General features: G+C 42.9%; 1 protein-coding gene across 1 annotated transcript in view; it reads left to right on the top strand.

The window, feature by feature from the left end:
* Window positions 1-1,259: 1,259 nt before the first annotated feature.
* Window positions 1,260-15,047, top strand: part of LOC121483831 — a gene marked incomplete at its 3' end in the record, with an annotated part of 38,078 nt that continues 24,290 nt past the window's right edge. Inside the window, 1 exon segment of the mRNA XM_041742354.1 lies at window positions 1,260-1,472. Within this exon segment, the coding sequence (XP_041598288.1) occupies window positions 1,281-1,472 (192 nt within the window).

Raw genomic sequence — 15,047 nt, 5'->3', positions numbered from 1 at the left:
ATTTTATGTAGTTTACATAAACCACAGGTATTTGGCACTTGCTCTTGTGTTTTATTCCGATATTCGGTGAATTGGCAATGGGCCTTCCAAACCGACTAAACACGTATTTTAATCTTGGAAAAATAAAATTCTGCTCGACTTCTTGCATTTACATTTTATGAGGGTTTTTTTTTTTTTTTTAATTGGGAAGTAGTCCTCTAAAAATCTCAACCACCCAGTTAGAGTCCTAAGGCTTTCGGCCTCTGGTTCCACTGCTTCAAGTGATATCTAGTAATAAAATCTTTGCGGTCCCAGAATATAATCAATCTAGAATTTCTTTGGATGTTTACATCACGAAGAGTTTTCATTACAATCTTGTTAACATGTTTTGTTTAACTCAAGACATGTTAGAAAAGACTCAAGACATGTTAGAAAAGCAAAACTGAACAGTTCTTATGGAGGGAATACTTTTTTTCTTCAATCTAGACTTGATTGAAATATCAGCGGTAGTACTTTGATCTATTTTCCCTTTCCAAAGGAAATTTGTGTTCGATTTTGTCAAATGATGCATACACACTGACAGTTTGTCTTTTGATTTTGTTTTAGAATGATATGGACTCTTAGCAACTAGAAGGCGTATTCTGAAGTAAACAGCTCTTTCGGGTATCTGCCTACCTGTTAAGCTGCCCAAAACAGATCCTAAAAAAGATGTCTTTTCATCTTTACTTCTCTAATTCTTGAGGACTTCAGACATCTCTAAACAACTAAAATTTGAATGCCCCGTTTTAGGGAGCCTATGCATTATTGCATCTTGGATTTGGACAAAAGAACTGTTCATAATCTTTGGGGGGAAATAATCTGCGTCTATTTCCAAACAGCCCGGGAAACGGCATCTCTGAGGTCCTTCCGCAAAAATCCCCGCCGGTGAGCTGCTTGTACATTTATGTCCGTAGACACGTCTCTATTCGGGCCACTCTCTTCCCTCTTCTCCTTTTATTGGATAAGTGCAGCTGTGGAGAACCAAACACAATATATATTGGTAAAGAATAAGGGGGACTCGAATCCTAAAGCCGTACCATATAATTTCTAGTTTCACTTCTTCTCTCCCCACCTCCCCCACCCTCCTATCCCATTTGCAGGACCACGTGTGCAATTCTGCATCCCACAGTCTGTTCTCGAATTTCTTATATAGTTTTCCCCCCCTCTCAAGTAGTCCCCCCTACACACACACACACACACACACACACACACACACTCGCAAAAATGCCGGGGGGGGAAAAGGGCCTGAAATCGAATTGCAGATGCCCCAGGCGGAGCGGGAGCGGCGGGCGCGCCTGCACGCGGTGACCCGCTCCCCGGAGGCTCGGGGCTTCTCCGGGAGCATCAGAACGTGCCGGCGCGGAGGACCCAGACGAGCCTTACGAGAGCAGCTCGACTTCCCAGACTTCCGTAGACTGCGGACGAAATCGACCAAGAAAAACCTCCTGCCCGAGGTGAATTTTGCTTAACTCTCTGAACCCGGCTCACGTCGTTTCATGGTCTTTGGTCTTGCGCTTCCTCCCGGTTGCCACAGCCCCCGCTCCTCCTCCCCTGCGCGGGACCCCAGACTGTCTCTCTCCGTCTGTCTGTCTGTCTCTCTTCTCAAGCTTCCCAGCTCAGTTCTTCCCTCAAATGAGTTATCCACGGTGTGGATAACTTGTAAGCCACATGCACAAAACTTCTTGAAGGGTAAAAAAGCAAACGGTTTGATGAGCGTTTCTAGCTCACACTTAGTTTTCTACATACTTTCACCACCACCCCCCCCTCCCCCGCGCCTCTTCTCGCTGGCAATCCAGTTCCATCGGTGCAGAGTGCAGGTACCTGCATGGTGTGTTTTGCCTCCATAGATCTGATGGTGCCCGAGAATTCCCCGTGTTGCTGGACTGACACCCAAACCCATTGAATTAATGACTTGAGACTGCTAACAAAATTTTACGCAACTTCAAAGATTAGAAATTGCTACAAGTGGTCACCCTGCAGTCACCACAGGGATCATGTTATACACGTACACCCAGGAATAACTCCTTTCTCGCTCCAGCAAACATTTTGCCCCAGCTAATGCAGTAGCTTCCTTAGCTGATTGTGACATGATTTGAATTTTTTTTTGCATATATAAATAAATTCTAGGCTCTGAAAGGAAATATCTATGTCATGTTAAGTTTAGGCAAATTATTGAGCTAGGCATTTGTTTCAGGATCTTCAAGCAAATTAAAAAATGAAATCCAGGGACAAGGATTTCAGAGTGAAATGGCCATTAGTTTGTCAGGGCGCTGTGCATTCTGGAAAGTGAGTGATAAAATTTATCTATTGGGATTCCCCCACCCCCCCTTTCATGCTCACCATAAACATACTGGTTTGGAGCTATGATTTAGTTAATATATAGATTTAATGTGATATAAAAGTACTGGCTTAAATGGTGCATAAAGCAATTTTAAGTTTTGTTCCTTCAAGGATAGCTTAAGCTATCAAACGTTTGTTTGATAAAATAGAATACTCTAGCAAAACAAAGCAAGCAAACAAAATGTCTGGTGTTTGGAGAGAAACCACATGGAGGCAAAGAATAAAACAAAACAAAGAAAAAATAGACAAAAACAGAAACAGAAGAAGTCAACCCTAATCAGCAATTCAGCTCTCTGAATATCTAATATTCAAGGACACATTAGGTTTTCATTATCAAAAACAGCTCTTCAGTGCCTCTTGTTACATGTTAAGAAATAAAGACAATTACAATGTTGGAAACATAATTTTCCTCACTATAAATATTTTATGCTTATCAAACAAACAGTGGATTGTTTGTTTTCTCCTTTCCACTACTCCTTTGGCACTAATTTTGGCACTTAGATGGTACTTGGTTTGGCATGCAAAGCAAGGCAGTTTGAAAATTATCTTTACAGCTACCTCTGGTACTGTTGTTCAGGCTTATTATTGGCCAATAGAGAGCTGACTGTTTCATCTAAATGGCCTCAGCCCACAATCTATGCTTTTATAGGATAAACCCTTCATGTTCTATCTTTTCAATGAATCCACACTCTCTTATTCTGGGCTTTCTACCTGTTTCGTTTTATTTTTACAAGATGCCAGAACTCACAAAATGGAATCAATTTTATTAAAATGTTAATAGTAATTTGCAATTATAAACCAAAAGTCAACAAAAGTACTATCAGCTACCTGCCAAAAACATGGTAAGGAAATAGCAAATGAGATTTAACCTAGATAAGTACAAGTAGTATGTCCGGGGAAATATAATCTAGAAGTCATAAACTTGAGCTCCAGCTTCATACTCTTCATGAGTCAAACTCCCTGATATTTCCACTTTGATGGCCATTAGAGTTTACTTATGGAGCATGCAGTTCTGTTCTAAACTATGCGAGAACAATTATTTTGGATTTTTTAAAATGTGCATCATTGAGCGAGGAAGGGGAAGGCATTTTATTTGAGAGGGAGAGAGAACTGCAAACACCGAAATGCTCTGGAGCAGCAGGAGTCCTTATAAGAACAAATCATCAAATCATTTGCATATCTTTCAGTGCCTGTGATTGGATTCCCTAATCAAGTAAGAGGAAGTTCCCAAAGAAGGAGCATCTCAGATTACAGGCCTGTGAGGGATGCTTCATCCAATGCCTAAATACTTCACAGGTTGAATCCAGGTTGGCTCTAGCCCCCTATGAACTCACAGATACAGAGGGATTTTGAGGTTACAGAAACTTCCCCTTACCCTCCCAAAGGGTTCCTCGATGCAAAAAAAAGTAAAAAAAAAAAAAAAAAAAAAAAAAAATTAGTAGAAAGGATCCTGGGCCAAGATGGGACAGAAAGTGCAGTGCGGGCTGAACGATTTTGGGTAATCCACTTACCACTCTTTGTCTCAGTTTCCGTGAGTTGGAGGACATACCTTTAAGACCACTTATAAACTTATTTGAATCCCAGATGTCTTAATAAGTTTCAGTCTCACTGCTTATTCCATTAAATCCTCCCTACCCCAGCAGGAAAACACACTCACTCACACCCACACACACACACACCTTGTCACTCTGCCTCTCCTCCCCTCTGGGCCACCTGGAGCAGACCTAACTCCCGCATGTTGACAGGCCACCCCCCCCACCCCCCCCACCCCCGTTAAACACTGCAAGGCCGAGGAGCCCCGGACACCCCGCGGGGCGCGGGCAGCAGGCCCAGGCTCGGCTCCCGCGCGGAGGGGAGTCCGGGCCCAGGGAGGGGGACGCGGCTGCGGGGGCGGCCGGGGTGCGGGGCCGCTGCGAGCCACGCAAAGGGCGCCCCTCCGGCCCGAGGCACACGCGCGTCAGGGAGGAGAGAAAGGAGGGAAAAAAGCCACCGCTGGCTCGAATTTCTGGAAGCCAGAGCAGTGTCTGCCCGAAACACAGAGACCGAACCCCTCCTGGCGCTGCCCAGGCCTCTCCGTTACCCATTTTCGGTTTGTCTCGGGAAGAACCGGTTCCTCGGCCCCGCGCCCCGCGGCCGCAGTGGCGACCCGAGTAAGTCCAGCCGCCGGGCCGGGCGCCCGCCACCGGCCCCGCCACCGGCCCCGCGCCCCGCGCCCCACCTCCGGCCCCCGCCCGCGCCCCGCTGGCGCCCCCACCCGCACCGCACCCCCACCTCGCCCCCCCCCCCACGGCGCGGGCCCCGCCGCCAGGTGCGCCCGGACACCTGGAAGGGCGGCGGCGCGCGCAGCGGGGGCGCCGCGCGTGGCTGTGCCCGGCGGCCTTGGGGCGCCCGCTGCACGTGGAGGGATGTGTCTGGGGCCCGTTTGTTTTCCTTCCGGGAGGTGGTGACGGATTGGGACGTCGGGGGACGGAGGGGGGTCATCTTGGCCCTATTTGATGTTGTGATTGCTGTCTTGGACGTGTGCTTGCGCTGGAAGCCCCAGTAATGGGAACCGTTTGGGGAGCCCTTGGGGCAAAAACCAGATATTTATATTTAGCGTCTACCTAGCCCCTGGAATTCCTTACTCTGGCTGAAAGTGAGTTGGTTGGGCCACACCAAGGAGGCCAGTCGGAAGAAAGAAGTAGCAGATGGATAGGGGGTGGGGGGGAGGCCAACAACGGGGACTCATTATTTCTAGGAATAATTAAGAAAGCAAGCAAAAATAAACAGGATCTGTGCTTTACCTTCGGCGAGTTTGGCAGGGAGAGGGGAGGGAGGTGGGAATCATGCATACAGGAGAAACAATTTTTATAATTTTCTTTATGTTAAGGCCCACCCGACGTTTTTTGGTCTGGTAGCCACACTGATGAGCGCTCGCTACATTAGTCATTCCATGAGCCTCAAAGCCTCTTTAAAAAATTTGGGTGGGGGGATCCCTGGGTGGCTTAGTGGTTTGGTGCCTGCCTTTGGCCCAGGGCGCGATCCTGGAGTCCTGGGATCAAGTCCCACGTCGGGCTCCCTGCGTGGAGCCTGCTTCTCCCTCTGCCTGTGTCTCTGCCTCTCTCTCTCTCTCCATGTCTACCATAAATAAATAAATAAAACTTTAAAAAAAATTTTGAGTGGGAAAAGGTCTCAAGCCTGTAAAGAAGTGTGGATTAATTATATATTCAAAAGAATGGGTGGCAAGTATCTACTCAGCGAACAGGAACCCAAATATGAGTGAGAAGTGGAGGAAAGATGTAGAAGCAGGATGTCCCTGCAGAACAAGGAAGGCATTCTTCCATCCTGGTCAGAGGCCCCATGTGTCCTGTGTCTCAAACTCTTGAGCGGTTCATTCAGCCAACGCTGGGAAAGGTGCCATGTACCAAGCATCTTGTTTCATGGATAAAAATGGTTTGTGCCCTGAAGGCGCAGTGTGGTGGACAATTGTGACCTGATGTGACTAGTACTCTGATGGGTGAAATCACAAGTGCACAAGGCTTCCTGGGGGAAAGGACTGGATGAGCCTTGAAAGCTATGGAGGAGTCCGGGTGAAAGGTGCGTCCTTCAGACAGATATTTGTTGGCATCAAGGGCATCTAGGAGCAGCCAGGGATAGCTGCAGGGGAGCAGGAGAGACTTGTGATGCAGGAGAGATGTGCAGGGATGGTAGCTGGGGCCAGGTTGGAAAAGACTTGGATGTCTATCATCCGAATTAGACGAAATCAGACTGTTCTCTGCTTTGGGAGAGAGCACAGTCTAACAAGTTTCACAGTTTGGAACATGTAAAGAAAAGCCCTTGGGGGATCCCTGGGTGGCGCAGCGGTTTGGCGCCTGCCTTTGGCCCAGGGCGCGATCCTGGAGACCCGGGATCGAATCCCACGTCGGGCTCCCGGTGCATGGAGCCTGCTTCTCCCTCTGCCTCTCTCTGTCTCTCTGTGACTATCATAAATAAATAAAAATTAAAAAAAAAAAAAAAGAAAAGCCCTTGGAAAGCAGGGAGAGGACTGTGCTAATTAAGACTAGTCACAAAATAGGAACTATGAAAAAAATCTTTTAGTAGGATTATTTCCCCTATTAAAAAAATAGTGTTCACAAAAGATAATTGAAGAGAGGAACACTATGGTAACAGATTGTTTTACTAATTGTCATCTTAGTGACCCAAAATGCAGCTTCTAAAAGTGTCCGATTGTCCTTAAGCAGTTGACCTACATCATAATTTTTTAATGTAAAGACTAGAGACAGCTAAGCATATTGGATTATAGTCTTATGACCTTTCATCCTTCACAAAATGCTTATCATTTGCTCAACTCAAATTTACTGAACATGTACTATGTGTAGGATGCATTTTCAGTAATTTCTATCCTATTAGATGATATTAATGTCATTGTATAGATGAAGAAACAGGCCCCAAAAGATTAATTTTTCTAAGATCACAGAGTTTATAAGTGTCAGGGTTTCCAATCCTTACCCTCCTACCCTAAGCCTTCAGTAGCCTTTTTCACCCTTTGACTCATCAGGACTAGCTCTGTTTTTGGCTTTCTCCCCTTTATCAATATTTTTTTAAAGATTTTATTTATTTTTTTGGAGAGGACATGAGTGGGTGAGCACAGGGAGTGGCAGAGGGAGAAGCAGACTCCCTGCTGAACAGAGAGCTGAATGCAAGTGGGGTGGATCCCAGCACCCTAGGATTATGACCTGAGCAGAAGGCAGACACTTAACCGACTGAGCCATCCACGTGCCTATCAGTAACTTTAAAGTAGAAAGCTAAAGTAGTGGTTTTTATTGTTTTATTTTTTAAAAAAGATTTTATTTATTTATTTGAGAGAGAGAGAGAGAGAGAGCATGAGCAAGCAGGGTGAGAGGCAGAGGGAGAGAGGGAGGGAGAAGCAGACTCTCCTCTGAGCAGGGAGCCCAAATATGGGGCTCGATCCCAGGCCCTTGGGATCATGTCCTGAGCCAAAAGCAGATGCTTAGTTGACTGAGCCACCCAGGCACCCCTAAAGTAATGGTTTTTAGGTTGGCATATGATATATGGCATGTGATGCATCCACACAAAGCTGGAATGGATACATCAGTCATTGGCTTGCAGAATCCTGAGTCAAAGAGAATCTGAGTGAGCTTGATTGACAGGCAGAAACTAACAAAATGAGAATTTCACAGGGATGAGTCAGTTCTGCAACTATAGACTAGAAGGATTATATCTTGAAAAGAGGTCATTTGCAGAAGAGTTGGAGTGTTCCTAAGCTCAGTCAATGCCAGTGGTGTTGGAATCCAGGGACCACTGGCCAGCAGACATGTTCTATGGAGAGAAATCAGAAAGGTAATTCATTTTTAAAAACACATTTGGGGCCTAGAAAGGAAAGCCTTTGAGGGATATTATTAACTTTAAATGTTTTGAGAACATTTTGTATAGGAGGGTATTGGAAAATGTTTGTGTCGGTGAAGAAGAGAAACTGATCCTAGAGAAGGGGTTTTACTGGGTCTATTTCGGTTCACTCTATGGGAAAACCTCCTAAAAGTTAAACCTTCCAGTTGTGGAGCAAGTGACTTGCCAAGCTGGTGATCTCTGTCCCCAGAAGTGTTCCTGCAGAAGGAGACTGGCCATTGGATGTTTTAGGTGATTCCCATCCTCTCTCGGAGTTTGGATTCCACAGCTTCTGTGGCCCCATCACAACATCTTGTACTCTGGATTTCCCTGTACGTTATGTCACCCATTGTTTGCCCGTGGAATTGAGAGGAGGCAGATTTCTGAAGCTTTTCTAGTTTGACTCTAATGGAAGTCATCCTCTGATTTTAAGGAAAGAGTGAAATTCATGAAACCCTGAGTCAGTACCTCTTTTTTGACCGCTTAATGCTTTCTCCATGACTGTCTTTGTTTTCGGTGTTTTGGCTGCTGAGACTGGAGCCGGGCAATCTTATTCCATCAAGCAATCCTTACTCTGGTCTAGAAGCAAGTAAAAGTAAGAGTCAGCATCCACGAAATGAGGAAATAGCTTTGCTAAATTTGAGTTGTGATTGTCAAGGGTAAGTGAGTAGTGTTGGAGTGGAGCAGGGAGGTGTGTGTTCTCTAGTTTCTCCTAAACTGGCACGTGTGATCTGCATTAATTCTAAAGTCTAATGATGAACTTGGGTCCCCTGAACTAAATATGTTCCCTAATGAGCTGGACATTGAAGTCTATGTCTATATCCATGGCTAAAATTGCCTTCAGATTTTAGCAGAAATGGCATAAGAATTGGAGACATAAATCTTTCCACTTTTTTTTTTTTTTTTTTTTTTAGAAATAAACCTGCTGGGCAGCCCCGGAGGCACAGCGGTTTAGCTCTGTGATCCTGGGGACCCGAGATCAAGTCCTGCATCAGGCTTCCTGCATGGAGCCTGCTTCTCCCTCTGCCTGTGTCTCTGCTTCTCTCTCTCTCTCTGAATAAATAAATAAATAAATCTTAAAAAAAAAAAAGAAATAAACCTGCTTTTTAATTTTGACAGCTGAACTTTTTTTTGTAGGCTAAGCACAGAGCAAGTACTTTATGAATCTGACTCAGGGTATTACTGAAAACCTGACCACCATTCCACATTCTAATTTAGGATTTAAAGCCTTCAGGTTCATATCAATTATTGACATGCCAAATGAGCCATAATACTAAAGAACATAGTGTCCCTTTTAATCTTCATCTCTTAAACCAAGGAGATGTTTTAAAGCCCGTTTTCACTTTTACACCTAAAAATGAAGATTATTAATTGTCGGACCCATATAATTTACTCAAGCAGGAGTGACTGTCACCTGCATTAGAAAGGAGTGTTAGTGGATAAGTGGTTAGACAAAGATCAGCACTAATGTCATGTTTGATTTGGAGGAGCAATGACTATTATATTACCAGAATGTTGCTTCCTTGATGGTCCTGGAAAAAAGAGGTTGCTAACTGATAAAAAATGTGAATTGTAGCACATTTTTAAAAAATCAACTTTATTAAGTGTATGGTTCAATGAGGTTTTTTTTGTTTGTTTGTTTGTTTTTTAAGATTTGAGAGACACAGAGAGAGAGAGAGAGAGGCAGAGACACAGGCAGAGGAAGAAGCAGGCCCCCTGCAGGAAACCTGACGTGGGACTTGATCCTGGGTCTCCAGGGTCTCCAGGGTCTCCAGGATCTCCAGGATCATGCCCTGAGCTGAAGACGGTGCTAAACTGCTGAGCCACCCAGGCTGCCTGATTCAATGAGTTTTGATAATCATGTTCACCCATATCACCACTACAGTCAAGATACAGCACTTCTAGCACTCCAGAAGTTCCCTCATGGCTCTTTATAGTCCATCAACCACTCTCCATACCCCCACCCCATCTTGGGCTCTGGTTCCAGGCAACCACTATTCTGCTTTCTATCCCTATGGGTGAGTTTTTGTGGTTTATTTTTAACCTCTTAGGAGGTATTTGATGTTAGATCTTTCTACATAAAAGTAAGGGAGTTGATGTTTCATATCTCCTCCTTGTCTTTTGAATAAAGTGAGAAAATTCGTCGTTTAGTTATAGTTATTTAGTTCATTTAGAGAGCAGAAAACATAACCACTGAATGGTACCAGTGTAGTTTGCTCCAGTTATTCTAGACCTTGTTATTTTAAAACTGAAACTATAGTCTCTGTAGGCTGAGAAACTATTTCTAGGATACACTATATTATAAACTACATCTGTAGAGGACTGACCGTACCCTACATCCAGTAGATGCAACAGAATTAATATACCAGCCTGGTGAAATGTTAGATAGATTTCTTACTTGTGATTATGTTTTAGGTTCTTTTCTCTTGGATGCCTGCATTTGTCCATTACATATGAGATTTATACGCCTGTGGTTCTCAAGCAATACACTACCACACACCACTGTTCTTTAAATCCCTCACAGGTGTTCCACCAATTATAATTAATGGGAAACATTTACTATTTCTATGCTTGAGTATGAAGTATTTTATGACAATGGCTGTCACACTCAACCCAATGAGTCATGTGGCTTGGTGATTCACCTTGCTGAAAGAAGGAGAAAAAATGATCAGGATGGTATTAAAACATCCCATGTTTACTGGAATGAGGTTTGACTTTTCATCTTGAGTCCAGGAGAGCAGATTCTATTCAAAGAGCAGTGTTGAGTGGAAGAAAGAGCAAATGACTAGTGTGTGATAACCATGCATACTTTTATCAGCATGGTGATGATTCACATCAGTGATTTAGTTGAGGCTTTCAAATGTCCAGGCATGTTTTTTGGTATTAAAAAATTCTTCTATGAAAAAAAAATTAGTAACCTATGATATAGGAAGATTCACAAATGCTATCAAGATTATAGGTCCTGTGAGCCCGGGTAGTTCAGCGGTTTAGCGCCGCCTTCAGCCCAGGGCCTGATCCTGGGGACCTGGGATCGAGTCCCATGTCAGGCTTCCTGCATGGAGACTGCTTCTCGCTCTGCCTGTGTCTCTGCCTCTCTCTCTCTCTCTCTCTATGTGTGTGTGTGTGTCTCTCATGAATGAATAAATAAATAAAATCTTAAAAAAAAACCTAAAAAAAAGATTATAGGTTCTGAGGTAGCAATTTCATTGGAATATCAAGATATGACTTTCATATTTCATCCTTCTACTAGGGCCAATGTTCTTTGTAAGAGAAATATGAATAAGGGAATTTGACCTCACTTTCTAAGAATTACTGCTCTCAACTATCATACCTTTTGGTCCTTTAATTGCAATCTAGAATTTATCCTTAAAGCATTTAAAAGTAGGGAAAGAACTTGATGAATGCAGATCTTAAAGTGTTAGGTGCTATAGTGCAAAAGTGAAAAACAAACAAACCAATGTCCCACTTTATGGGATTATTGCCCTGATGGAATACAAATTACATGGGAATATAAATTACATTTAAAAATGATAAATGTAGGGCAGCCCCAGTGGCACAGTGGCTTAGCACTGCCTGCAGCCTGGGTGTGATCCTGGAGATCCAGGATCTAGTCCCACGTCAGGCTCCCTGCATGGAGCCTGCTTTTCCCTCTGCCTGTGTCTCTGCCTCTCTCTCTCTCTCTGAATAAATAAATAAATAAATAAATAAATAAATAAATAAATAAATAATAAAATAAAAAAATGATAAATGTAGACCATAAAATGATTATGGAACAATGTTAAGAGAAACTGGAGAAATACAAGCATGATGATTCACTACGATTATACTTTTATAAGAGTAAGTTGGGTTGATGGGATTATGGTATGTTTCTTCAGAGTTTTCTCAATATTGTTCATACGTAAGTGCTGCATTAAAATACTGTATAGGTCTACTGCTCTTGAAAATATAGTTCGAATTGAACTTTACTGAATAAACACATGCTATTAATTTTCCTTGTTAGTGTCAGCTCTTTTGATTGTCCCCTTGCCTTCTATTCTTCATCTGATATTAGAAGGAAGTTGCATATGGTGGAAGGAGAAATCTGGTCATATTTGTATGGAAATTCTGTAATGAATAGATAGGCTTCACACTTAAAACTTTAAAACATTACTATCAGTAAATCAGTGGAACAGCTATAAAAGCAAATTTTTGTAGACATTTATTTCTATAGAAACTTTACCTCTAGCTGTAGAAGACTTTCGCCAGTGTAGAGCTGAACTTGTTTTTCCATTAATGGTTTCAGTGGTTGGGAACAATCTGAAAGCTCATTGAGTGTCTAGTTTCTGAATCTCATTCACCTGAGTATACCCAATCAATATTTTCCTTGATATAACCAAATTTCCTGGGAAGGTGAGTAAAGCAAAGAAGAGGTGACAGTGCCACACAGCATCCTGTGGCTTTGGGAACCGTGGAATAGTGAGTAGAGTAGGTCCCTGGAGGACATTCATCCAGTGGTTCATTTCACTGCAGGCTTCTGTTTGTAAATTTTCTTAAAGACCCCTTGATTTGATATGTTTATTCAATCTGTAGTTGTAGTCTTCTGGGGACATACTTCAGAATAGCTCTTTTCTTTTCTATAAAGCAATGTTCAACCACGAGTTTCCTTCTGCTTCTCAGGAATGTTAGAAAACTCAACACTTGGTGAGAAAGCAAAGATTAAAGTGATGGTGTGTTGTAATGAAAATACTCTTTCATCCAAGGAGCCAGAAGTTATTAACAGTGTCTGATGAGTCTCTGGTTCATTAGAGGTGATTTGTGTGTCATCTAAAATATAATCCATTTCTCAAAACCAGCAGGAAAAATTAAAATATAGAAGATGTAAAAAAATATGTAGATGATGTATAAAATATTTGAAAATATTTTCTTCTCAATCATATTAGTCTCTATCTTATTTTTCTTCCTTCTAGTTATGTCCTACAACCCTGCCTAACTAGCTCCTTTATCTGTTTCATGCCTCCATAATTTATACACTTATGCCAAGTTAACTTCTCCCAATATTTTGTTTTAACAATAGCCAGGAAGTTTGTGATGAGCCAGAACTAAGATAAAAAGAAAGCAAGATAATGTTTACATGTAAGATGAGGTGCTATTGCTTATTTTATCAACCACCTGGCTTTGGCTGATGGGTAGAAATGAATAGGAAGCAACTATGCAGAGTGAATATAGATTTTACTCAACCCAGGAAATTTTAAGTTCAGAGCTACTGAGCATTTTTCTCTTAAACAGCAAGTGCTGGGATCCCTGGGTGGCGCAGCGGTTTGGCGCCTGCCTTTGGCCCAGGGCGCGATCCTGGAGACCCGGGATCGAATCCCACGTCAGGCTCCCGGTGCATGGAGCCTGCTTCTCCCTCTGCCTGTGTCTCTGCCTCTCTCTCTCTCTGTGACTATCATAAAGAAATAACAAAAGAAAAAAAAATTAAAAAAAAAAAACAGCAAGTGCTGTTCATAGACATGGGGAGAAAAATTGGCATCCCAGGGAAAGTTTAAATTATAGCAGGAATATACAGAATAGATTTTTCATCTCACATGCATTAAAGTTTCTGTATTTAGAACTATTCAGTATTTTAAAAATTAATATGCTTGCTGGTTGCCAGAGGTCCTAAAATATGCCAAGTATCACTGAACTCTAGAGATATAATGTCCTCACTGGGTGCCCAATTTCATAATGCACTTGGGCCCCCAAGGAAATTTCGTATGATTGCAATATTTGTCAGATTGTAGTCTCAATTTGATGCTTTCTACAGAGCCTGTTTTTATCAGTGTGTATGTCTAATATTTATTTGTTATCATCTGTTTACTAACTTTAGTCTCTTCATACCCCACTCCCCCAAGAGTGGCAAATATAAAGGAAGTTCCTAAAGCTTCCTGAATCCTGTGTCGAGTCCACCTAACAAAATTAGCTTTTTGGTGGTAGTGTATCAACAGTCCAGGCAGTTGGACCAAAGGAGGCATAGTTCCCTCAGACGTTGGAAAGACCAAAACAGAGCCAGTACTCTTTATTTCCTTCTTGTCCAGCATGCCTCGTGCTGTCCCTCTTGTTGAGAAGAACCACCTACATGATTCTGCTCAACACCACATGCCTGGGCTAGCATCTGGCCTGGGCCTGTGAGTGCAACACTGTCCTGAGCTGTGAGTGCCCCTAGCCTGTCTCCTGTCTTCTGTGAGCTGTGGTGGCCTTGGAAGGGGCTGATTGTACCACTGCCTGTCCTAAGAGAGCATTTTTCTCAGGTGGCCTCATGCAGCTAGTGAATAGGAAGAGTTGAATCATTTAAATATGTGCCCAGCTGTGCAACTGTTTCCCAGCATTTTGTCCAGTTGATCTTTTCTTCCTACTTAAGGAGTTGTTGAAACACATTTCAGGAAGAGGCTTTCAGGCTTTTCCTCTATGCTCAGAGTGGATAAATGACTCTAGAATGATGAAGTTGGCCAGCAGAAATCCAGGCTGTCTCTTGGTCCTTTGTCTTTTTATCAGGGAACTTACACTTCAGTGGCTGACAGAGCAATGGCCTTCCATGTTGTACAAGTCTACCTACCCTTCTTAGGGAGGGTGCCATAATAGTTGACTCAGGAGTGAGTAAGTAAAGGATCTGGCCTTTTGTGGCAAATGCACCCTGCTTAGGCAAGGTGAGTGCTGGAGGTGGCTGTGTGAATGGGTTTCCAACTGCCACCAGACTCATAGTGCCCTGTCCTTGTAGGGAGACTTCTGATGCCAAAACACCTGCCTCTAGTGCCCCACAAATCTCCTAAAACAAATATCAATCCACTGATCCTTCCATCTGTGTGTAACTGCCCTCACCATTCTGTATCTAGAATAGCCTTCCTTAAACATTCCTCTATTCTTTCTTTTCTGGGGAAACCACTCCTTGGTTTAAACAAAGTCCCTGAGAATTTCACCTCTGAGTACTCTTTATGTGTTTATGTGTAGGTGTAAACAGTTTTATGACTAGCTACTCTCTATGTGAGCAGTAAGTAGGTAAATAGGTAGATAGGTAAATAGATATGAATTAAGTAATGTGTTTTTGCTTGAGCCTGTTTCTTAGATACTTGGAACAAATGTTTAGGACCAGAAATTTGATGGATACTTTTAAAGCTGATTGAATATTAGTACCACCATTTAACTGCACACCTAATTCTGGCTCTGAGATTGCATGTATTAAAATATTGCCACGTATTGATAACACTCATTCAATTCATTCATTCAGAATATTTAATGAGTGCCGTATGTGCCTTGAATAAGAGAATAAGGCATGGGCCTAGCCCTCATGG

This window comes from Vulpes lagopus, unplaced genomic scaffold (genome assembly GCF_018345385.1).
Source record: "Vulpes lagopus strain Blue_001 unplaced genomic scaffold, ASM1834538v1 ctg179, whole genome shotgun sequence".
NCBI lineage: Eukaryota > Metazoa > Chordata > Mammalia > Carnivora > Canidae > Vulpes > Vulpes lagopus.
This window is presented reverse-complemented; position numbering and strand designations above follow the sequence as displayed.